The following is a 24,764-nucleotide window of genomic DNA, read 5'->3' as shown; positions in this document are numbered from 1 at the left end:
ACATTGATTTTCTTTTTCCCTCCCCTCCCCTCCCCTTTCCTCTTTTGAGACATCACTCTGTTGCCCAGGCAAGAGTGCTGTGGTATCAGCCTAGCTCATAGCAACCTCAAATATTGGCAAATCTCCTGGCTCAGCCTCCCAAGTAGCTGGGACTACAGGTGCCTGCCACAATACTTGGCTAATTTTTCTAGTTTTAGTAGAGGTAGGGGTCTCACTCTTGCTTAGGCTGGTTTTGAACTCAAGTTCAAGCAGTCCTCCCAAGAATGCTAGGATTACAACTGTGAGCCACTGTGCCCAGCATAAAACGTTGATTTTCAATTGTTGAACCAACCTCACATTCCTGGGAATGTTTGGTCATGATATCATTATCCTTTTTGTATCTTGTGGAATTCAACTTCGTATTTTGTTGAGAAATTTTGTATCTGTGTTCATGAGGAATATTAATTTGTAGTATTCTCTCCTTATAATGTTTTTGTCAGATTTTATAATGAAAGCAATGTTGTCTTCATAAAATGAGTTGGGAAATGTTATCTTCTCTTTACTTTTCTGGAAGACTTTGTAGAATCGTTATTTTCTCACCCTTAACAGTTTAGTTTAACGTTCCAGGGAAGTCTTCTGGACCTGGTGTTGTCTTAGTGGGTGATTAATTATGAATTAACCATAAATCTATTTTTTTTAGTGGATAATGAACTATTCAGGTTATCTATTTCTTCTTAAGATTTGAAAGTTTATGTTATTTGAAGAATTTGTCCACTTCATAGATATAAAATTTATTGGCATAAAGTTGTTTATAGCATTCTCTTTTTTTTTTTTAACATATATAAAATCTATAACAATGTTCCCTCTTTCTCCTAACATTAACAATTTGTGTTTCTTTTCTTTTTTCTTCATCATTCTTGCTAGAAGTGTATCACTTTCATTAATCTTCTCAAAGAGCCAGTTTGTATTTATTTTCTTTGATTTAAAAAATTTTCTGTATAACTGATATCTGTTCTTTGTTATTACATTCTTTCTGCATGTTATGAGTTTAATTTTCTTTTCTTATCCTAGATTTATAAGATAGAAACTTTATTGATTTGATATATTTCTTCTTTGTAAATATAAGCATTCAACACTATCATTTTTCTTTTTCTTTCTTTCTTCTTCTTCTTCTTCTTCTTTTTTTTTTTTTTTTTTTGAGATAGTCTCACTTTGTCACCCTCAGTAGAGTGCTGTGGTCTCACTCAAACTCTTGGGCTCAAGTGATTCTCTTGCCTCAGCCTCCCAAATAGCTAGGACTAGAGATGCCCACCACAATACCTGGTTATTTTTTAGAGATGGGATCTTGCTCTAGCTCAGGTTGGTCTCAAACCTGTAAGGTCAGACAATCTACCTGCCTTGGCCTCCCAGAGTGCTAGGATTACAGGCGTGAGCCACCATGCCCGGCCTGTTCTATCAATTTCTGAGAGAAGAGTGCCCATGTATAATTGTAGATTTGTCTCTTTTCCTTTCTGATTTATTAGTTTGCTACATATATTTTGATGTTTTGTTGTTAGGTGCATATACATTTAGGATTTTTGTGTCTTATGATAAGATATCTTATCTCAAGATAATGTGAATTATCTCTTTATCATTATATAATATTTCCCTTTAACCTTGGTAATTTTCATTTTTCTGAAGTCTACTTTGTCTCATATGAATGTAGCCACTAAGCTTTTTTTTCTTTTTTCTTTTCATTGCGGTAAAATATATACAATGAAAAATTTAATGTCTTAGCTATTTTGAGACAGAGTCTCACTATGTCACCCTCAGTAGAGTGCTGTAGTATCACAGCTCATAGCAAGCTCAAATTCTTGGGCTTACGTGATTCTCTTGCCTCAGCCTCCCAAGTAGCTGGGACTACAGGCACCTGCCACAAAGCCCAGCTTTTTTTTTGTTGTAGTTGTCATTGTTTAGCAGGCCTGGACTGGGTTCTAACCTGCCAGCCCCAGTGTATGTGTCCAGCAACCTAACCACTGAGCTACGGGTGCTGAACCTGTCTTAGCCATTTTTTCTTTCTTTCTTTTTTTTTGCAGTTTTTGGCCAGGGCTGGGTTTGAATCCGCCACCTCTAGCATATGGGGCCAGTGCCCTACCCCTTTGAGCCACAGGCGCCAGTGGGTCTTTGCCATTTTTAATGGTACAGTTCAGTGGTATTATCTACAGTAATATTGTTGTGCCACTGTCTATCCAGGGAACTCTATCTTGTAAAACTGAAACTCTATACCTATTAAACAATAACCCCTCCTTTCTCTCCACCCCCTAGGCCCTGGCATCCACCATTCTACTTTCTGTCTTTATGGGTTTGACTACTCTAGATCCCTCATATAAGTAGAACCATACAGTATTTATTCTTTTGTGACTGGCTTATCTCACTTAGCAAAATGTCCTTAAGATCCATCCATGTGTCAGTATAGCCTTCTATTTTAAGGATGAGTTATATCCAAATATGGATATATTCTGTATCCATATTTTGTTTATCCATTCATCTGTCCATGGATGCTTGGGTTCCTTCTACCTTCTGGCTGTTGTGAATAATGCTGCTCTGAACATGGTATAGAAATACCCATTTGAGTCCCTGCTTTCAATTTTTTGGGGAATAACATTCTATGTTATATATAGAATCATCGTGTTGTTGAAAAAATTGTATATGTATTTATATATACCTATAATGTTTATTTGCTTGTTTATTTATTTGCAACAGGATTTATTTATTTATCATTTATTTATTTGAAAGAAGATCTTACTCTGTCATTGGGACTGGAGTGCAATGGCATGATCATAGTTCACTATAACCTTTAATCCTGGGTTCAAGCAATCCTCCCATCTCAGCCTCCCAAGTAGCTAAGACTATAGGTGTGCACCCATCACAACCAGCTAGTTTTAAAATATTTTTGTCGAGACAGGGCCTTGCTGTGTTGCCAAGGCTGATCTTAAACTCACAGCCTCAAGCAGTCTTCCTGCCTCAGTCTCCCAAAGTGCAGGGATTACAAGCATGAGTTACCTCAACTAGCCAATATGTTGATTTAATATATCTGATTGTATGTGCCTAGGGAAAATACGGATGAATTCTTAAACCTATTTAGTGGTTACCTCTGGAAAGTGGGATTGAGTAGGGAGTACTTTTAACAAATCTTTATATTAAAAAATGAAAATTTAAAATAATAATTAAAATAATCATTATTAAGCCAAGCCCATTATACATGTTATCTTCAATCTTTACATTCAATCTTCAGGGTAGGTATTATTTCTTTTTACAACTGAAGAACTTAGAGGGCTTAAATAATTCACCTTAGACCAGAAGACTTGTTAGTAAATATTTGAACTGAGAATGAAATGCAAGTCTGTATGACTCCAAAATCTATATTCTTTGCATCTACAAATTATGTTTATATTCTACTTTAGGTAGATTTAGGTAAAAAGGGGAACTGTTTTGAGCATTTCTGGTGACAATTTGCTGCTTTTCAGAATGGCTTTGGAACACACACATGGTTTCTAAAGAGAATCCCCAACTCCCAGTATCCTTTGAGAAATGAATACATAGGAGAGTTTGTAAATGGGCATCGTCATGGACATGGAAAGTTTTACTATGCCAGTGGAGCCATGTATGAGGGAGAATGGGTTTCCAATAAAAAACATGGTATGGTGAGTATAGATTACATTTTAAAGATCATGTCAAGCAATTGAAATACAGTATGTCATTCTCTAGTAAGTTGCATTATCCCTTTTGTATAGGATAACTTACTGTTTTCTTTAGGTGATTACATGAATTTTAAAATATTTCTAACCTATCACTGATTTCTTACATATTTAGTGGTTATTTAATTAGTTTGTGTTATGTGTGAGGGTGGTTTTGGTTGCAAGTAACAAAACCTACCGGCCGGGTAGGTTTGATTCGTTGATTCAGTGATGTGGGAATTTTTCTTCCATCTAGCCATCATATCTCCCACTGTGTGAGTGTTGCCCTTGCATTGCCCATCTCCCATAGTTGCAAGATGGCTGGTGTGGTTCCAGGTCTCACTTTCACCTGCCACATTAACTAGGAGAAGAAAAGAAACCCTTTGTCCCAGAAATTCTCTACAAATGTCTTTTGTTGCACGGAGCTGAACTGGGTCATCTGTCCACCTCTGAATCAGTGACTGACGACTGGCCTGGGTCTGACAAATATAGAAGAGTCCCTGTTGTGTGACGGGTACCCCACTGGTCACTAGCATAGTTTAATAAGACACAATCTGTGACCTAGTAGTGCTTAAAATCGAGGAGAGGTGGTGGGCAGATGCAGAGGAGAGGAAGACGAAAAGCAGGAGGAGGAGGAGAGAGGATTCGTACAATGATGTGAGGCTCCAGGAGACAATCATGGGCAGGCTGAGTGTATGTTTTCAAAACAAACCAATGAAAAGCTCTAAACCCTTGAAAAAGCTATTGATATACATTTACCAATGTTTTTCTGAGAAAACTTCCTAAATTGCAAAAAGTTATTTTTCTATATGCAGGGCCGACTGACTTTTAAGAATGGGCGTGTGTATGAAGGCCAGTTTTCCAACGATCACATATCAGAGTTTCCAGAACTTGAAAGGGAAGTCACAAATTACCCGGAACCAGCCCCAGAAGTTTCCTACAGGGGAAAGCAGCAAAGCCGGTCCACAAGTGCTGGTAGGTAGTATTAACCTGTCAGTTGAAAACAAATTAATCCATTTTTATCTATGATGTCACTCAAGAAAATACTTCTGCAAATAGAATTCTAATACTTCAGAAAGTAGAAGCTTTCCTGTGAGCAAATGCTCCTTAGTAGGTTTTTTAAATATTCTCATATCACACTTGGATGGAAGATCATTTTGATATAATGCTGAAAATTTTTAGCATTGGGGCTATTGGAGGGAGGAGAGAAGGCATTTGGCAGGATCTCACCTACTATGCACAATAGCTCACTGTAACCTTTAAACCTGGGTTTAAGCAATCCTCCCAGCACACCCCTTGGCTGAAGGGCTCGTCTACAATTTGAACTTTACCTTGGAAGTAAGAACACTGTAACCTAAAAATTTGTGCCCTCATATTAATTTGAAATAAAAAATGAAAAATTTTAACATTGCTTTTCATAATTATAACCTGTATTTGCCTTCATTTGTTAGAAATTATCAGAAAGCTTGATGGCAGTGAAAGTCATTCTGTGTTAGGATCGAGCATTGAACTGGATCTAAATTTGTTGCTGGACATGTACCCTAAGGCAAACCAACCAGAAGAAAAGAAGCAGGTAAAGACCTTTTTATTGTAATGAATTTAATTCTGGGAAAATATAGCTGGTGACTGCTACCATGTATTGTACAGAGTGTCTTTTATTATGCCTGACGGATGCTTTATATATACATATTATCCCATTTAATTTGCAAGGCAACCCTAGGAGTGAGCAGGCATTATGAGAAAACAGAAGCCAGGACTGAATTACCTGGATGCTCAGAACCCACATGCCAGCCTCACACTCAGAAAGTCTGAAGGGCAAACTATGGCCACCTTTTTCTGTAGAACATTAATTTTGCTTTTCCTTATTATGGATTATTAGGGTTCAAAACAATGTCAAATCCTTAGAAATCATTAGAAATTTAGATAATCTTAGAGAAAATTATGTATACTTAAACCTCATTTGATTAACATCTGGCAATTTACAGCCACCAAATTACATTTTAGTGTCATACCTTCTGCTTTGGGGGTTGGTATGATTGATTCTTTGGTGAAACTTGCTAAAGGTATTTTTCCTGCAACGCAGCCACTGGTACCTGAAACCACAAGGCACCTTTGCCCCTTTCTCTTCCTTGTTACTATCTCACTGTCCTCTCTGGTCTCGTCTGATCCAAGATGGCCCCAGTTCTTTTTTTTTTTTGAGACAGAGTCTCATTATGTTGCCCTCGGTAGAGTGCCAGGCATCACAACTCACAGCACTCTCAAACTCTTAGGCTTAAGTGATTCTCTTGCCTCAGCCTCCCAAGAAGCTGGGACTACAGGCACCTGGCACAACACCCTGCTATTTATTTGTTGCAGTTGTCATTGTTGTTTAGCAGGCCCGGGCCCGGCTCGAACCTGCCACCTTGGTTGTATGTGGCTGGCGCCCTACTCACTGATAGGGGCGCCAAGCCAACGGCCTCCCAGTTCTTTGGGCCTCAAAGGGGATGACTCTCCTTACCCCTGTCCTCCCATTTCCTGCTTCTGGGCTAACATTGTGATTCAGGCTCTTACTATCCCTCACCTTTGCTGAAAGATTATTGTTAAAAATAGGAATATTTATTACTTTCTCTAATTACAAAAGTAATTAGATGCTTGTAGAAAATATAGATGAGGAAAAATAAAAGAGAATCTTCACCTAGACTAAACCTTGTGATTGTCTTTTTTTTACTCTGCAGGAAGATATAGAAGTGGGATCATTACTCACATAATCTCTATTTTCATGTAATATTTAATGATGGCTATTGGGTGCCATTAAATATTCTCCTACAATGTAATTTTAGATGAATTAACTAAATATTGATTTACCAAAAGAAGAGATCATATTGTTTCTATTGTTTCTCCTCAACTCCCAGAGATTATGTATATATATCTTTCATTTTCTAGTTTGGAGTTCTTTCTGTGTTAAAACATGTGAGTCTTATGAAAATATACTTGACTGATATTACAAAAGTAACACATGCTCTTACAAAAAATTCAAACATTATAGAAATATGTGACACAGAAAGTGAAAGAATCCTGTAATTCCACATTTTAGGAATACTTTTAAACATTTAAAATGACTGTACAGCCTGTAATCCCAGCTACTTGGGAGGCTGAGCCAAGAGGATTGCTTGAGCTCAGGAGTTTGAGGTTGCTGTGAGCTATGATGCCATGGTACTCAACTGCAGGGTGACAGACTGAGACTCTGTCTCAAAAAGAAAAAAAAATTACTATACAATATTTTATAATATGGAAATGTGGTAACTTATTTGAGACAGAATCTCACTTTATTACCCTAGACTGGAGTGCCATGGCGTCACCCTAATTCACAGTAACCTCAAACTCCTGGGTTCAAGTAATGCTCCTGCCTCAGCCTACTGGAGTAGCTGGGACTACAGGTGGCCCCCCCACCATAATGCCTGGCTAGTATATATAGTGGTAGAGAAGGGGTCTTGCTCTTGCTCTGGCTGGTTTTGAATTCCTGAGCTGAAGTAATCCTTCCACTTCAGCCTCTCAGAGTCCTAGGATTATAGGTGTAAGCCACTACATCTGCCCGACATATAGCAATTTAGTTAACAAATGTAGAGTTTTTTTTAGCTTTTTATTTTGAGATGATCTCAGACTTACAGAAGAATTCCAGAAATCATACAGTTGCCAGTTGCCTTTCACCTAGCTTCGTCTAATGTTAATACCAAACTGGAGCAATTAACATTGGTACACTAGTAACCAAACCATAGACTTCTTGAATCTGGCCACTTTTTCTCCTAATGCCCCTCTCTGTTCTAGGTTTCTACTCTGCCTTTAGTGTCTATCTCCTCCCACCTGGAACAGCTTCTCTGCCTGTCACTGTCTTTCATGACCCCAGACTTTTGAAGCGCACTGGTCAGCTATTTTGTAGAATGTCCTTCAATTTGGATTTATTTGATGTTTTCTCATGATTATTTGTGTTTATTACCTGTTATTAGCATCATTTTGACAAAATACGGAGGTCTTTTTTGAGCAGGGGTCCTGGATTATTCTAGTTTTAGCCAGAACAAGCTCAAGCAAGGATGCAGTGGTCCTCCAAGCATTTGAGATCTCCCTTCTCATCCAAATGGTTGCTTTTGCTGTCACTTCCATATACCCAAAGGGTATACAGGGCTTGTGATAATCTGGCATCAACACGTCTGTCCAGCCCATCACCATCAGTTCCCCTCCTCACCATGAACTCACATGGTAATAATAGCTAGCGTGAGTATTGCTAGGGCTTTGCTCTAAGCATGGTCCTAAATGCCTTTAATTTAGAACCACTGAATCCTTTCAGCAGCCTCTGGGTCGGGTACTGTGGTTGCCCCACTTTGCACATGAGGGACTGGGGCAGAGAGAGACAGCCTCACTCTAGGGCATGCAGCCCTACCAGCATTCTGGGAACACCCCACCCTGGCCACCCCAGGACCAAATCTAGCCTAAAGTCTACCTGGCTGGGCAGAAGGAAACATCTGTTGAGCTCTTACAGGGGTGAGAGTTAAATGCCATTACTTTACACGTGTTTTCTCATTTAATAAACAAGTGGTGTGTCTTTGACTTTTGTTCTTATTAGGCAGGATTAAGATATGCATATCTTTCTTCTTTTCAGGCAGAATATGCTGTTTTAAGAAATATTTCAGAATTAAGAAGAATCTATAGCTTTTATAGCAGCCTAGGATGTGATCACTCTCTGGATAATACCTTTCTGATGACAAAGCTTCACTTCTGGAGATTTCTAAAAGATTGCAAATTTCATCACCACAAAATAACTCTTGCTGATATGGACAGGCTATTAAGTAGTGAGTATTCTAGCTCCTTCACATCTTTTGGTTTAAAAGACAGTATAACATAGTATCACCTGGAAACTGGTAAAGAAATATTGAAGGACTAGGGAAGGCAAATGTTGGGGGAAGTATTCAAAAATTAGCATATAGTCTTGTTCTCAAGGTCTTACATTGTACTTAAAGAGACAGTCTTGTGAAGCAACAACAACAGTTCAAGACCATCTATAGCAGGGATCATCAAGGTATAGCCTGTGGGCCAATACTAGCCTAATATAACCCTGTTTATAAACAAAGGCTTCCTGGACACACATGTGTCTGTTTGTTATGTATTGTCTGTGCCTGCTTTTGATTTTCAACACCAAGGCTGAGTGAGTGTGACAGAGACTGTGGACCACCAAGCCTTATATAGTTAACATCTGGCCCTTTTTGTGTGTGCTTTTTTGGCTATGGCCAGGCTTGAACCTGCCACCTCTGGTATATGGGGCTGGCACCCTACTCCTTGAGCCACAGTTGCCACCCAACATCTGGCCCTTTATAGGAAAGTTTGTCTATCTCTTCCCACCCCCATCTACAGTTAAAAAAAAAAAAAAAGCACTAAGATTGTCAGATCAGAAGGAGGGAGGATCAGCAAGGGCTTGGAATAGTCTAGAAAAGATTTTAGGTAGCCTTAATCAAATGGTAGCTCAGACTACTCATAAACATTGGGGCAAGGTATAAGTTTCTTGGAAAGTAAACAGATAGAGATCTTTGATGTGGTACTTAATTTTTAGTTGGATGTTTATATATTTAGAGTATTCTCTAGGAAGTAAGTACTTTGAATTATATACCAGGAACAAAGAAAGTCTTTGAACAAATATATAAGTCTTTGAATTATATACCAGGCACAAATAAAATAGAAGCCTCTAGAAAATATTTGGCATCCTCTCCAATTTTCTTATTTTAGTCAGTAATGACATGCCAGTTGAAGACATTCATTCTCCATTTACAACAATACTTCTGAGAACATTTTTGAATTATCTCCTGCAGTTGGCTTACCACATTCACCACAAAGAATTCCAGTAAGTACTACCAGTAAATAAGGAGACAAGGGCAGAGGTAATCTGTATTGGAGTTATAATGTTGTCCTCTTTTCTTTAATAGTCATTGTTTTTTGTTTTGTTTTGTTTTTTTACAAAACTCTTGATATGAAAGACTAAAAATTTCCACAAATGTTAACCACCAAGCTATGAGATACTGGATTAAAACTTTGAAAACACCTCAGTTTTTTTATTTGTTTGTTTGTTTGTTTTTGAGACAGTCTCACTCTGTTGCTCCAGGCTAGCGTGCATGGCATCAATCTAGCTTACAGCAACTTCAAACTTCTGGTCTCAAGTGATCCTCTTACTTCAGCCTCCTGAGTATCTGGGACTTCAGGAGCCCACCACAAAACCCAGCTAATTTTTCTATTGTTAGTAGAGACAGGGTCTCAGGTTTGCTAGGCTGGTCACTCCTGAGCTCAAGGGATCTTCCCACCATTGCCTTCCAAACTGCTAGGATTACAGGTGTGAGCCACCATATTGAGCCTTGAAAATGAAAGAAATTTTCTTTTTTTTATAGTTTTTGACCAGGGCTGGGTTTGTACCTGCCACCCCCAGTATATGGGGCTGGCACCCTCCTCCTTGAGTCACAGGCACTGCCCCTAGCCTTGAAAATGCTTCATATCTGAGTCATTTTAATATTGCAGATAACTTGGGATTTAATTCAGAAACAAATCTACTCTTTTTAGGTCAGAATTTCCTGTTTGGCTTAGAGAAAAAATAATATTGTGTTTAAAAAAATTTTTTTTTAGATTTACAGAAGTGTTACCAAGTTGGTTTAGAGTTAGTACTTACATACCCTTTACCCAGCTTCCCCAAATGTTAACGTCTTACATAACCATTGCATGTTTATCAAAAGTAAAGAGCAACCCGGTGCAGTGGCTCATGCCTACAATCCTAGCAGTTTGGGAGGTTGAGGCAGATGAATTGCCTGAGCTCAGAAGTTTGAGACCAGCCTGAGCTAGAGCGAGACACCATCTCTAAAAAATAGCCGGAGGCTGTGGTCAGTGCCTGTAGTCCCAGCTACTTGGGAGGCTGAAACTAAAAGATTGCTTGAGCCCAAGAGTTTAAGGTTGCTGTGAGCTATGATGCCACAGCACTATACCCAGGACAACAAAGTGAGACTGTCTCAAAAAAAAAAAAAAAAAGGAAAGCGTGAACACTGTATCACAGCACTGATTAAATGGCAGATTGAGGATTTCCCTAGTCTTTCTACTGATGTCCGTTCCTGTTCCCAGATCCCACCCGGGAGCCTACCCAGCATTTTACTGTCGTATCATCTCAGTCTCCTCTAATCTGTGATAGTTTCTCAGACATTTTTTTTTAAATCATTTATGAGTTTGACACTTTAAAAAATACTGGCCCATTATTTTGTCAAATGTCCCAGGATCTTGCTGGTGTTTTCTCATGATGACATTAAGGTTATGGATTTGGGGGAAGAATGCTATGGAAATGACCTGCCCTTCTCATCATCTTGTGTGGAGCGCCTGATTTTGCTTTGTCTTATTACTAGTGATGTTAAACTTGGTCACTTGGCTAGAGTGGTGTCAGTCAGGTTTTTTTTACTGTAATCTGACTTTTTTTTTCTCTTTGGGTACTCTATTTGTTAGAAGCAATTGTTAAGTTTAGCCCACACTCAAGGAGAGGGGAATTAAATTCCAACTCCTGGAGAGAGGGATAATTATGATATCTCTTTAATCACAGAAATAGAAGCCCATCGCTTTTTTTGTGTTTTACAAAATTGATGACTGAGAACATTCTTCCAAATGCCTGCCAGGTAAAAGGTAAATATAAAAACAATAGGATTATATTTATCAGAATTTTATAAAAGCATAAATTTATAATCATTTTATGAATGTTATATTTTTAGGCCATTTATTCCGAGAGCAACAGAAGACGCTTTATTCAATGAGTTATATTGATAAGTGCTGGGAGATTTATCTCACTAACTGCAGACCTCATGTAGCTCCTCCCCATGATCTTACAATGAAGATGAGACATTTCCTCTGGATGTTGAAAGTAATCACTTAAGTTTTATGTTTATAGGCATTTTTATTTTAATGAAAGGCAAGGTTTTCTGGCTATGACATACATATAATGAAGTGGAAATCTAGAATGAATTTTCATGGCCATAGAGCCTCTTTTGGCAGAAGAGAGTGATTTAAATGGTCTATGATAGTGGAAGGAATAGAAATTGATCACCTGCCTAATGTGCTTGCACAAAGGGAAGGAGATGGCCTAGACCAATATCTTTATTCGTGCAGACCTGGCCATTTAAAGGGAGATGAGGGAACATTTATTCTATTTTATGGAATAAAGTGTTTCCCAATCATAAAATCATAATAAAGCCAACTGAAATCTTTAAAAAATAAGGAAAAGAAGGAAGATGGGAGGGTGAATGTCATTTAAAAAAATTATTGTTCATTAAAAAAGTAATTTTTAGAAGTTATTAGTTTGGAAAATAGTAAAAACATCTTATTTATACAATGTCCTCATACTAACTATTGGTAGTTTTTGTTTCAGGATACTTTTTTTTTTTTAATTGTTGGGGATTTATTGAAGGTACAAGAAACTGGGTTACACTGATTGCATTCAGGATACTTTTTTTTGTAGAGTGCCATGGCATCAACCTAGCTCACAGCAACCTCAAACTCTTGGGCTTAAGCAATTCTTTTCCTTTGGCTTCCCAAGTAGCTGGAACTATAGTATGCACCACCACACCCAGCTAGTTTTTCTATTTTTAACAACCACGGGGTCTTACTCTTGCTCAGACCTGTCTCAAACTCCTGAGCTCAAGCAGTCCGCCATCTTGGCCTTCTAGAGTGCTAGGATTACAGGTGGTAGCCACCGCACCCAGCCTATTAATATTATTTCTTTTTTTTTGGAGAAAAGGTCTTGGCTTGGTCTCCTGGCCTGGAGCGCAGTGGCATCATCATAGCTCACGGCAACCTCAAAGTCCTGGGTTCAAGTGATCCTCTTGCCTCAGGCTGCTAAGTAACCAGGACTATAGATGTGTGCCACCATGCCTGGCTAGTTTTTCTATTTTTATAGAGATGAGTTCTCACTATGTTGCTCAGGGTGGTCTTAGACTCCTGAACTCCTGACCTCCCAGCCTATAGAGTTTTGTTATTATTTCACACTAGATTATCTACTCTCTCATTTTCTTTCTTTCTTTTTTTTTTTTTAGAGACAGAGTCTTACTTTGTCACCCTCAGTAGAGTGCTGTGGCATCACAGCTCACAGCAACCTCCAACTCCCGGGCTTAGGTGATTCTCTTGCCTCAGCCTCCTGAGTAGCAGGGACTACAGGCACCCAGCCCACCACAACGCCTGGCTATTTTTTTTTTTTATTGCAGTTTGGCTGGGGCGGGTTTGAATCCAACCCCCTCAGTATAGGGGGCCGGTACCCTACTCACTGAGCCACAGGCATGGTCCTACTCTCCCATTTTCTATGTGCTGTGCTTACACTGAGAAAATACTACTATTTTAGAGGGTCTGGGGAGGGATAGAAAGGGAAATACCAATATAAATCCAGAGTACTTTTTTTTTTTAGTTTGACAATTTATTTTTTATTATTATTTTTTTCTGAGGAGACAGAGTCTCACTTTATTGCCCTTGGTAGAGTGCTGTGGTGTCACAGCTCATAGCAACCTCCAACTCCTCAGCTTAAGGCGATTCTCTTGCCTCAGCCTCCCAAGTAGCTGGGACTACAGGCACCCACCACAACTCTTGGCTTTTTTTTGCTGCAGTTTGGCCAGGGCCGGGTTTGAACCTGCCACCCTCAGTATATGGGGCCGGTGCCCTACTCACTGAGCTACAGGCACCACCTGACAATTTAATTTCTTAAAAATCTTATCATCTAGTAGTCACACTCCTGGACATTTACACAGAAATCCATAGATAAATTTTGTTTTTAAAGGTATAATTAATTTTTTCTTTATTAAATCATAACTGTGTACATTAATGCATTTATGGGGTACAATGTGCTGATTTCACAATGTGCTGGAATGCTTACATCAAACTGATTAACATAACCATCTCCTCATTTACTTGTTGTGGTAAGACATTTATACTCTATTCTTAATAGTTTTGAAATGTACCATTGCAAAAAAAAAAAAAAAAAACAAAAAAGAAAGAAAGAAATGTTCCATTGCTTTATGCACATTAGATAAGGTCATACCAAATACCCTCCCTCTTCTCAACCTCCCCCCTCCCCTCCCCCTTCCTCCTTTTCCTTTTCTGGACTATAGTTATGCTTTACCATTTATATGAATGTATAAAGGATTATATATAATATTTTTCAAAATTATTTATTCTTAAGCTATTAATTTCTGGTACATTTTCTTAAATTTTTGTATTGATATAAATTTACATTAAAATATACAGCCCGGGTGCAGTGGCTCACACCTGTAATCCCAGTACTTTGGGAGGCTGAGGTAGAAGGCTCACTTGAGCCAGGAGTTCAAGTCTAGCCTGGTCAACATAATGAGACCCCCATCTGTATAAAAAGTAGAAAAATTAGCTGGGCATGGTGGTATGCACTTTATAGGCCTAGCTATTCAGTAGGCTGAGGCAGGAGGATTGTTGAACCCAGGAGTTTGGAGCTACTATGAGATTTGATTATGCCACTGCCGTCCAGCCTGGATGACAGTGCCAGATTTTGCTTACAGACCATTATGGTTCAGTTTGTTGTTTTTTTTACAGGACTTTAAAATGATAAATAAAGAATTAACACCAACAAAATTTGTGGAAGTAATAGCAGAGGATAATCCTTTCATATATGATGGAATTGACAGCAATTTTGAACTTGAGGTTTGTAAAGAGTCATCACAAATAGTACAGATTTGATTCAGACTATTCGTTTTCACCATGGATATCAAGAACCAAGATTTGATTAAAAAATAATGTGAACCCAGATTCATAAAATTACATACACATGCATGCGTGCGTGCGCGCACGCGCGTGCACACACACACACACACACACACACATCTCTCTCTATATGTGAAGTCTGACAATGTAGTTTGCAAACTGGCCACTGTGTATTTACATTGGCAGCACTGTACAAACAATTCACAGTTGTGTTCATGTTGACATGTGGTGGTATTTTGCTGAGTGGCAGTTCATATTATTGCTGTATGTTCTTATGTGCTGTCACAGAATGTTGGAGCTTGAATTAGAGCAATGAATAAACATAAGTTTCTTATTAAACTTGGCAAGAGTGGAAGTGAAATCAGGGATGCATTAGCCCATGTTTATGGGGATAATGCCATGAAGAAAACAACAGTGTATAAATTTTGATGACATTCAGAGCATGAAGGGTAATATGATGACAGCTTTGATGGCCATTCTAGAAAAAGAGTACCAAATTTCTTTGAAGGGTGGACTAGGTGCTGGTATTGGTGCATAACTTCCCAAGGGAAGTACTTCACAGGTGACCATATTCAGCAATGAGGTATGTAGTGCTTTTTCTAGGATGAATTCATGAACTTAACTGTCAGACCTTCATATACATATGTTTGTGTGTGTGTGTGTGTATGTGTGTATTCTTGATTATTGCATTTAGAAACTAGCAATTCATGTTGAAAAGGTAGATATTTCAGATGTCAGGAAATAATGAATTAATAACAAGTGAACAACCAAATCAATCACTGGTCCACTTCCAGGTGTGCCAGAGTGAATGAGACCCTCTGTGTTTTCTTGTATTTCAGCTTGTTTTCCTGGAATTCTTTGAAGCCCTCTTGAGCTTTGCACTGATCTGTGCTACTGACCAAATGATTAAATTGAATGTGAATGTTCCAAATGATGATTGGTCTGGAAATAAATTTGGAAGCATTTATGCAGTAATAAATCAGGTAACAAATAATACCTTAGAATTTACAGAGAAAGAAATGGTGTTATTCTTGAATGGGTAAGCCTTCATCAAAACTATTCTGGCTTTTGTAACATTTCCAGGAAGTAATTTAAAACTTAAGAAATAATTTGTCTCTTCACATTTTCAAAGGAATATACTGGTGTTTTAAGTTAGGAAAAATGTGTTTCTTGGCCATGACCCACAAAGTAGACTCCTGACCACAGTAGTAGCAATACTATAATGAAGGTCAGAGAATATCAACATGCTAAGTGGACCACTAGACCAGATTAGATAATCCAAGGTACTTTATTATGAAATGTTTTAGGTGTCCAGTGTTTATAAGAGTGGAAAACCTGTGCCAGAGCATGTTTTTCAAGGGCCGGTTTCTGAATGCACATGAGATGCTTAACGGGTCTCTGAGGACAGGGCTTGCTCACAAGGGTGGACACCCTAGGCTTCACTGTGAGATCTTGGCAGACCAGGGATGGTGTTGGCAATTTACGAAGAAAATAAATTTAAGCCTCTGGGTTAAATTGAGATAAATTCACTTTCAGTGGGCGTTTTAATGTGGGGGGGCTCCAAGGATTTCTGGTTTTTGAGATGTGTATTTGGAACCACAAGGGAGAGTACCTGGGGACCTCTTCAGAGCTGCTTATTGTTGTCCAGGGAACATCTCTTACCACAGATGCCATGGATATGCCTTGGGTTCCTTGTAGGGAAGCTAGGAACTTCCTGTTCAGTTTCAGCACCTCACTGCCCACCACACCAGCCAGATATGCCTCCTCCAGGTTGAAGATATGACTGATGACTTCTCCTAGTCTTCTGGGAACCTGGACATGGGCCATGGTCTGGGTCTCTGGGTCTGGGACTCTGCTTTGAGGGAAATGAATGTTCAACTTGAACTCAGGATTTCATGGACCACATCACCATATCACAACATTGTTGTGAACATGCTGGTCTAGGAAACATCCTCAGAAACTGTCCAAGTTTGCTCTTAGTCTTTCATATGGCATTCCTTTAGCATCTGTGTTTTTTAACTTATATAACCTATGGTAGTAATTTGGTCTAGGTGTCAGTTCCCCTCCTCCTTCTTTGGAAAATAAATGTTCATGTCATGCTCCAAGTGAACCACTGGTCCCATTTGGCCAATATTTTTGGTGTAGTATTTAGAGTTCACAGAGATACTCAGCTTAAAAATAAATCTCAGTATTCTTGCTCAGATCACAGCAATAACTTGGGGAAGTAAAGGAAGGAGAATTTTTTTCCAGAGAAGAAAAAGCTGTATAGAGAGGAAGTGAGCCCCAGAGACATGCAGTGTGCTGAGGTATGCGTGCAAGTGAGAAAATGACTGAAGGCCAAGAAGAGAACTACCAGAAAGAAGTGGAATAACCCTCACATTCCCAATAGCTAGAATGGAGAATCCTTAAATAAAGAGCATGAGGCTGAATACTTAAAAGTACACTGCTTTAGCATGTAGGCCCTAGATTAAAGGCTGTTCTGGCCTCCACTAACAAAGCTTAAGAAGCAAGACACTCACAAGGTCAAACTATTTCCAAGTAACTTAGATCAAAGCAGAAAAATATCTAAAGGAAGGCTAAAAATTTCGAGCACTCAATAATGTAAAATTCAAAATGTATAGCATCTAATGATAATACCAGGCATGTAAAGAAGCAGCAAATATGACCTGTAAAAATAAGGCCCAGTCAGCAAAACATACCCAGAAATGACACAAAGACAGTATTAGTAGACAAGTACTTACAGGCAGTCCCCACGTTACAAACATCTGACTTACATACAACTTGCACTTACAAATGGAGGCTATTACAGATAATAGGAAAATGTACCTGTTCCAATTTATACACAAATCTAACTTAAGACCAGACCTATAGAACCTATCTCGTTCATAACAAGGGACTGCCTAGATTATCAATATATTCCATATTTTCAAGAAGGTAGAGAGAAACAGAAATGTTCAGGAGAACTATTTTTGTTTTTCTTTTTTGAGACAGAGCCTCAAGCTGTCCCCATGGGTAGAGTGCTGTGGCATCACAGCTCACAGCAACCTCCAACTCCTGGGCTCAAGCGAGTCTCCTGCCTCAGCCTCCCAAGTAGCTGGGACCATAGGCATCCACCACAATGCCCGGCTATTTTTTGGTTGCAGCTGTCATTGTTGTTTGGCGGGCTCGGGCTGGATTCGAAACTGCCACCTTAGGTGTATGTGGCTGGTGCCTTAGCCACTTGAGCCACAGGCGCCGAGCCAGGAGAACTATTAATAAAGAAAAACTCTGGATGGAATAAACAACAAATTAGACTCTACAAAAGAAAAGATTATACTTGAAGACAGCAATAGAAACAATCTAAAACAAAGCACACAGGAAAAAAAGGAGTAAGTATCAGCAAGCTGGAAGCCTTTAAGCAGCTCTAGTATATGTGTAATTCACATTCCAGAAGAAGAGAGGAAACAAATTATTTGGAGACATAATGGCTGAAAATTTTCCAAAGTTTATAAAAACTATAGGTCCACCGATCTCAAAAACTCAACAAATCCCAACAGAAGAAATATGAAGAAGACTACATTAAAGCACATTATAACCAAAATTGCTTTGATAGTGAATAGATTTTAAAAGCAGTCATAACTAAAGGATGCATAATGTACAGAAGCACAGAGATAAGAATCAGATTTCCTGTTCTAGTGGGGCAATATTTTTAAACTCAAAGAAAAAAATCCTGTTAGCCTAGAATTTAATACCCACGAAAAATGTCTTTCAAAAATGACCGTGAAGAGAGAGATTCTGGAAGGATGGCAGCCTAAAGCTCCAGAAATCTGTCTGCTTACTTATGCAGCAGTCATACAGGCAGACTCTGTCTTGCATAACTATTTAATATTTGGAAGTTTGGAGTTTACTAAAGGCTTTTAACTTCCAGGGAGAAGCTTCAAAGGTAACTTGTGGTTAAATTTCATCAATTTCAACTTTTAGGTTAGTAGCATTTACCCATCATACACCCTCAACAGTGTGTCAGGCAACTGTGCACCTGTTCCTGGAACAGCCTACAGGCAGTTTGTAGAGCCTGGATAGTCAGTAGGGACCTTATCCTTCAAATACTTGGATCTGTGTTCTGATTACTGATTTCTGCTTCTGATCACAAAGTTGCAGACATACCTTCCCAATGTTTGCAAACTCTTCTCCCTCTAAATGAAGTGACTTCCAGGGGACTTAAAGGGCCAACACTATTCCCCCTCTTTCATCCTTCCCCCTTTGAGAGCCAGACATTAAAGACTAGAACAGCTGTTCTGAACCTGTGAGTCATAACCCACAGGTACTGTATTAAAGGTTTGCAGCATTAGGAAGGTTGAGAACCACTGGACTAGGACATTCAAAAGCAACTACACATATGGGGAAGTTAGGAAGTCATTGTGTATGCCCAGAGAAAGATGAAGGCTTGTAAAAGACCTGAGAAGATTATGAGTTTATACCTCAGGCTGAACCTCAGCATATAGACAGCCTACTCAGGGGTATCCAACCTTTTTTTTTCTCTTCTGCACATTAGAAGAATAGGAGTTGTCTTGAGTGAGGCTGAGTGTGGTGGCAAACACCTATAATCCTATCACTTTGGGAGGCTGAGACAGGTGGATCGTCTGAGTTCATGAGTTTGAGACCAGCCTGAGCCAGAGTGAGACCCTATCTCTAAAAATAGCCAGACATTGTGGCAGGTACCTGTGGTCCCAGCTACTCGGGAGGCTGAGGCAATAGGATCACTTGAGCCCAAGAGTTTGAGGTTGCTGTGAACTATGACACCACGGCACTCTATGAGGTTGCTGTGAGCTGTGATGCCATGGTGCTCTACTAAGGACAACAAGGTAAGACTGTCTCAATAAACAAAAACAAACAAATAGAAAAGAGTTGTCTTGGACCACACATTAAATACACAAACACTAAAGAAAGTTAATTAGCAAAAGAAACAAAAACAAAAACAAAAAAACTCCCAGTCTATGCATACTTTTCCTGATATTTTACACCAGATATAAGAAAAAAAAGTCCTCACAAAATCAGCATGCAGCCAATGGGCCACAGGTTAGACACCCCTGGCCTACATTAACTTAATTGTTACTTAAAAATCTGATTTCCAGAGTTACCACATTATTTTATTCAAACATTCAGTTTTCAATGACAAGAAAAATATCACAAAACATGTAAAGAAATAGGGAAGCATGCCCCATTCAAAGGAAAAGGTAAAGATCTTTCCCTGAGAAAGACAAGATGGCAGACGTATAAGATAAAGACTTTAAATCAACTGTTTTAAAAGTTCTAAACTAGGCCCGGTGCCTGTGGCTCAAGTGGCTAAGGTGCCAGCCACATACACCTAATGTGGCAGGTTCAAATCAAGCCTGGGCCCACCAAAACAACAATGACAACTGCAACCAAAAAATAGCCAGGCATTGTGGCAGGCGCCTGTGGTCCCAGCTACTTGGGAGGCTGAGGCAGGAGACTTGCTTGAGCCCAGGAGTTGGAGGTTGCTGTGAGCAGTGATGCCACAGAACTCTACCCAGGGGGACAGCCTGAGGCTCTGTCTCAAAAAAAAAAAGTTCTAAACTAAAGGAAGAGGTAGAGAAAGTCAAGAAAATGATGTATGAACAAAGTACTAATATTAGTAAAGACATGGAATACCTATAAAGAAATTTTAAAATTCTTGAGCTGAAAAGTATAATATCTGAAATGAAAAATTCTTTAGAAGGATTCAAAGACAGACTTGAGCAGGCTGAAAAATGAATCAGTGAACTTGAAGGTAGGACAATTGAAATTATTTGGTTTGAACCTACCACCTCTGGTATATGGGGTTGGCACCCTACTCCTTTGAGTCACAAGTGCTGCCCAAGAAAAAAGATTTTTTAAAGAAGAGTGAACAGAGCCTAAAAGGGCCCACCATTACGTGGACCTACATATGTACTGTGGGAGTTCCAGAAGGAGAAGAGAGTGAAAGAAGCAAAAATTATTTGAAGAAATAATGGCTGAAAACTTCTCATATTTGATGAAAGACATGAATATAAACATCCAAGAAGCTCAACAAGCTCCTTGATGAACTTAAAGAGAACCATACCAAGACACATTATGTGTTTTAGGCCCCTGCTAAGACCTTCTCATGACCTTCCACAAGGAAGTTTATTACCACTAGACTTCTCCTACAAATAAATCATAAAGGACAGGGTAAAATGAAAGGAAACAAGACAGAAACTCAAAGCCATATAAAGAAATAAAAAATCTCAGTAAAGGTAAGGACATGGGCAATTATAAAATCTAGTATTATTGTTAACAGTAGCTTGTAACTCCATTTTTTGTTTTCTACATCATTTAAGAGACTGATACATTATTACTCCAAAAGTTGGTATTATTATGCCTTTGGTTTGTAGCTTATATTTTGTTTTCTACACAATTTAATGCATTAAAAAATTATTAGTTTGTGTTTTGAGACACACAATGTACAAAAATGTAATTTTATGACATTGATAACAGGAATGGAGATGAGCAGAGTTTAATATGAGGAGAGTTTTAACATTTTATTGAAGTTAAGCTGTTGTAAATTCAAATTAGCGTGTTGTAACTTTAGAATGCTAAGTGTAATCATCCAAGGTAACCACAAAGATAATAAGTATAGAATATACACAAAAGGAAATAAAAAAGGTTTCAAGGCAGATCAAGATGGCAGGCCAGAAGGATCATTCAGCTGAGCTCGCCTAGAATGAATGGGGAAAAAGAGAGAATCCAGCATTACCTGGTGTGGGGACCTTACCCAGCATCAGAGCTCAGGGAGCACAATGAGGAGGTGGTGAGCTGTAGGGAGCACAGTGAGGAGGTGGTGAGCTGGATATAGTGTATGATCTAGAATGGTGGAAATCTGATGAATTAGGCAAGTGATTGCAACCAGCTGGGATTGGCTGCTCCCTCACAGAGGTCCGGGATGGGAGGAAGACTGTGGAGTTTTCAGTAGTTGGAGGAAGCTGCATGTTGACTGGAAAGCTTGGAAGAGCAGGCAGACTTGAACAGTATACAGCAACTAGATTTGAATACTGGTTGGAGTGGACTTTTGAGACAGCCATACTGAGAAGGTCTCAGTGGTCAGGGGCTGCTGTTGTGGGAAGGTTGTGAGAAGGTCTTAGCAGGGGCCTAAAGCACACCTGTCTTAATTCCACCTGCTGGGATCAGAGCTCCACTCTTGGGAAGGCTGAGGGACTCCCACATCCCTCGAGAACTGGAGTTGGGGAGCACTGTGAGACCTGCCCCTGAAGGATTCTTGTGATCTTTAAGATCCCAACCCAGCAGGGTCTGAATGCTGAGGAAACAGGTGATCACTAAAGGCAACTAAGTTTGGAATAAGGACCATAAAGGTAGCTGGCTGTGTTCTCTGTCTCCTAAAAAACCAACAACACCACCTGATGTCCTGGCAACATGTTGAAACAACATACTATCGTCAAGAGCAAGGACTTCTGTTTGAAACAAAGGAAGCAGTGAGAAGGAAAAAGGAGGACAAGGAGGAGAACAAGAAGAAAGAACACATCAGGAGGAACCAACAGAAAAACTCAGGCAACATGAAAAAACAAAACAGAGGAACTTCCCCAAGGGACCATGAGGCAGCTATAAAAGAAGGTTCCACCTATAAAGAATTAATGGACTTGACAGAATGGGAATTTAAAATATGGTTGATAAAGAAAATAAAAGAAATGGACAAGAAAATGGAAAGACAGAACCAAAAGTCAGACAAGAGATATGTAGAATATAGAAGGGATATGGTGGGGCTTAAGGAAATGAAGGAGACAACCAGAGAATGTAAAGATGCAGCAGAAAGTATCAAAAAATAGATTAGACCATGGAAAAGAAAGAACTCAGAGCTGGAGGATAAAGTTTTTGAGTTAATGGAGGTAGTTAAAAAGGCAGAAGAGAGAGAAAACAGAACAGGCACTTAGAGAACTACTACAGGACTCCATGAAGCATTCAAACACACAAATAATAGGGATTCCTGAAGGGGAAGAAGATTGTCCCAAAGGAATGGAAGCCCCACTGGAGACTATCATAAATGAAAACTTCCCAAGTTTTACTAAAGACCCAGACACATTCCTTTCAGATGGATATCAAACCCCAGGTCATCTCAAACAGAGCCTCTCCAAGACACATTATAATGAACTTGTCCAAAGTCAAGATGAAAGAAAAAATTCTGCAAGCAGCCAGGAGTAAGCACCAACTGACCTACAGAGGCAGAACCACTAGGAAAACAGCATACTTTTCTTTCTTTCTTTTTTTTTTTTGTAGAGGCAGAGTCCTACTTTGTCACCCTCAGTAGAGTGTTGTGGTGTCACATAGCTTATAGCAACCTCCAACTCCTGGGCTTAGGCAATTCTTTCGCCTCAGCCTCGCAAGTAGTTGGGACCACAGGCTTCCACCGTAATGCTGGCTATTTCTTTTGTTGCAGTTTGGCCGGGGCTGGGTTTGAACCTACCACCCTCAATATATGGGGATGGCACCCTACCCACTGAGCCACAGGTGCCGCCTGACAGCACACTTTTCACCTGAAACCTTCCAAGCCTGAAGAGCATTGTCATCCACTTTCAACATTCTTTTTTTTTTCTTTTTTTTGTAGAGATGGAGTCTCACTTTATTGCCCTTGGTAGAGTGCCATGGCATCATACAGCTCACAGCAACCTCCAAATCCTGGGTTTAGGTGATTCTCTTTTCTCAGTCTCCTGACTAGCTGGGACTACAGGCACCCACCACAATGCCTGGCTATTTTTTTGTTGCAGTTTGGCTAGGGCTGGGTTTGAACCTGCCACCCTTAGTATACAGGGCTGGTACCCTACACACTGAGCCACAGGCAGTGCCCCACTTTCAACATTCTTAAACGAAACAACTTCCAGACTATAATTCTGTATCCTGCTAAATTAAGCTTCAAAATTGATTGGAGAAATCAAATCTTTTGCAGATATACAAGCACTGAGAAAATTCACCACAAGACCAGCTCTACAGGAAATACATAGACCTATTCTCAGCACTGACCACCACAATGAACCACCAAAGTAAATACCCAGAAGCTAAAGGTCAAAACGTAACTTCCACAGTGGCACAAAGGATAAAACTTCACAAAATAAGATGAATAGAACTCCATCACACTTATCAATTCTCTTACTAAATGTCAGTGACTAGAATTCACCACTGAAGAGGCACAGGCTGGCTGATTGGATAAAAAAGCTCAAGCCTTCCATTTGCTGTTGGATAAAAAAGCACAAGCCTTCCATATGCCGTCTCCAAGAGACACACCTAGCCTTGAAGGACAAATCAAGACTCAGGGTTAAGGGGTGGAAAACAATATTTCAAGCAAATGCAAGTTAGAAGAAAGGAGGAATTGCAATCTTATTTTAAAATACAAGTGGAAGACAAAGATGGACACTTTATACTGGTCAAAGGAATAATACAAAAAGAAGACACTTCCATTTTAAATATTTATGCACCCCACTTAAATGCTTCCAGATTTATGAAACAGACCTGGATGGGTCTGAGCAACATGATATCCCATAGCATCATAATTTGGGGGACTTTAACATTCCTCTGACAGAACTGGACAGATCCTCTAAACAGAAACTAAACAAAGATACAAAGGACTTAAATGTGACCCTAGAACAAATGGGATTACTAAACATATACAGAACACACCATCCCACAGCTAAGGAATATACATTTTTCTTGTCAGTCCATGTCAGTACTTACTCCAAAGTTACCACATCCTAGGATACAAATCAAACTGCAGAGCTACAAGAGATCATCTCTGAGTACTACAAGCAACCCTATGCCCAGAAATTTGACACTGTGAGGAAATGGATCAATACCTGGAATCACACCTCCTCCCTAGACTTAATCAAAAAGAAATAGATCTCTTGAATAGACCCATTTCAAGAACTGATATCAAAAAACAATAAAAAATCTCCCAACACTAAAAAACCCTGGTCCCAATGGCTTCACACCAGAATTCTGTCAAACCTTCAAAGAAGAGCTTATACCAATACAGCAGAAATTATTCCAAAAAATTGAGAAGAAAGGAATCTTCCCCAACATGTTCTACAAAGCAAACATCACCCTGATACCAAAACGAGGAAAAGACCCAACTTTTAAAAAGGAGAATTTCAGACCAATTTCACTAATGAATATAGCTACAACAATTCTCAATAAAATCCTAGCCAATAGATTACAGACAGCTATACATCCTATTTGGGTACAGGTGAATTTGTCTAAAGGTTGAATATAAATGTCTTAACATAACAATTATGAGAAAGACATGATGGCTATGTTAGC

General features: G+C 39.3%; 1 protein-coding gene across 1 annotated transcript in view; it reads left to right on the top strand.

The window, feature by feature from the left end:
* RSPH10B (radial spoke head 10 homolog B) overlaps positions 1 to 24,764 on the top strand; it is a 60,793-nt gene that overhangs the window by 15,894 nt on the left and 20,135 nt on the right. The window contains exons 7-15 of the mRNA XM_003798927.1: positions 3,486 to 3,662; positions 4,511 to 4,670; positions 5,147 to 5,268; positions 8,329 to 8,522; positions 9,451 to 9,561; positions 11,284 to 11,363; positions 11,450 to 11,598; positions 14,283 to 14,390; positions 15,290 to 15,433. Of these exons, the coding sequence (XP_003798975.1) occupies positions 3,486 to 3,662; positions 4,511 to 4,670; positions 5,147 to 5,268; positions 8,329 to 8,522; positions 9,451 to 9,561; positions 11,284 to 11,363; positions 11,450 to 11,598; positions 14,283 to 14,390; positions 15,290 to 15,433 (1,245 nt within the window). The remainder of the gene's footprint in view (positions 1 to 3,485; positions 3,663 to 4,510; positions 4,671 to 5,146; positions 5,269 to 8,328; positions 8,523 to 9,450; positions 9,562 to 11,283; positions 11,364 to 11,449; positions 11,599 to 14,282; positions 14,391 to 15,289; positions 15,434 to 24,764) is intronic.

This window comes from Otolemur garnettii, unplaced genomic scaffold (genome assembly GCF_000181295.1).
Source record: "Otolemur garnettii isolate 467f Iridium unplaced genomic scaffold, OtoGar3 scaffold00142, whole genome shotgun sequence".
NCBI lineage: Eukaryota > Metazoa > Chordata > Mammalia > Primates > Galagidae > Otolemur > Otolemur garnettii.
This window is presented reverse-complemented; position numbering and strand designations above follow the sequence as displayed.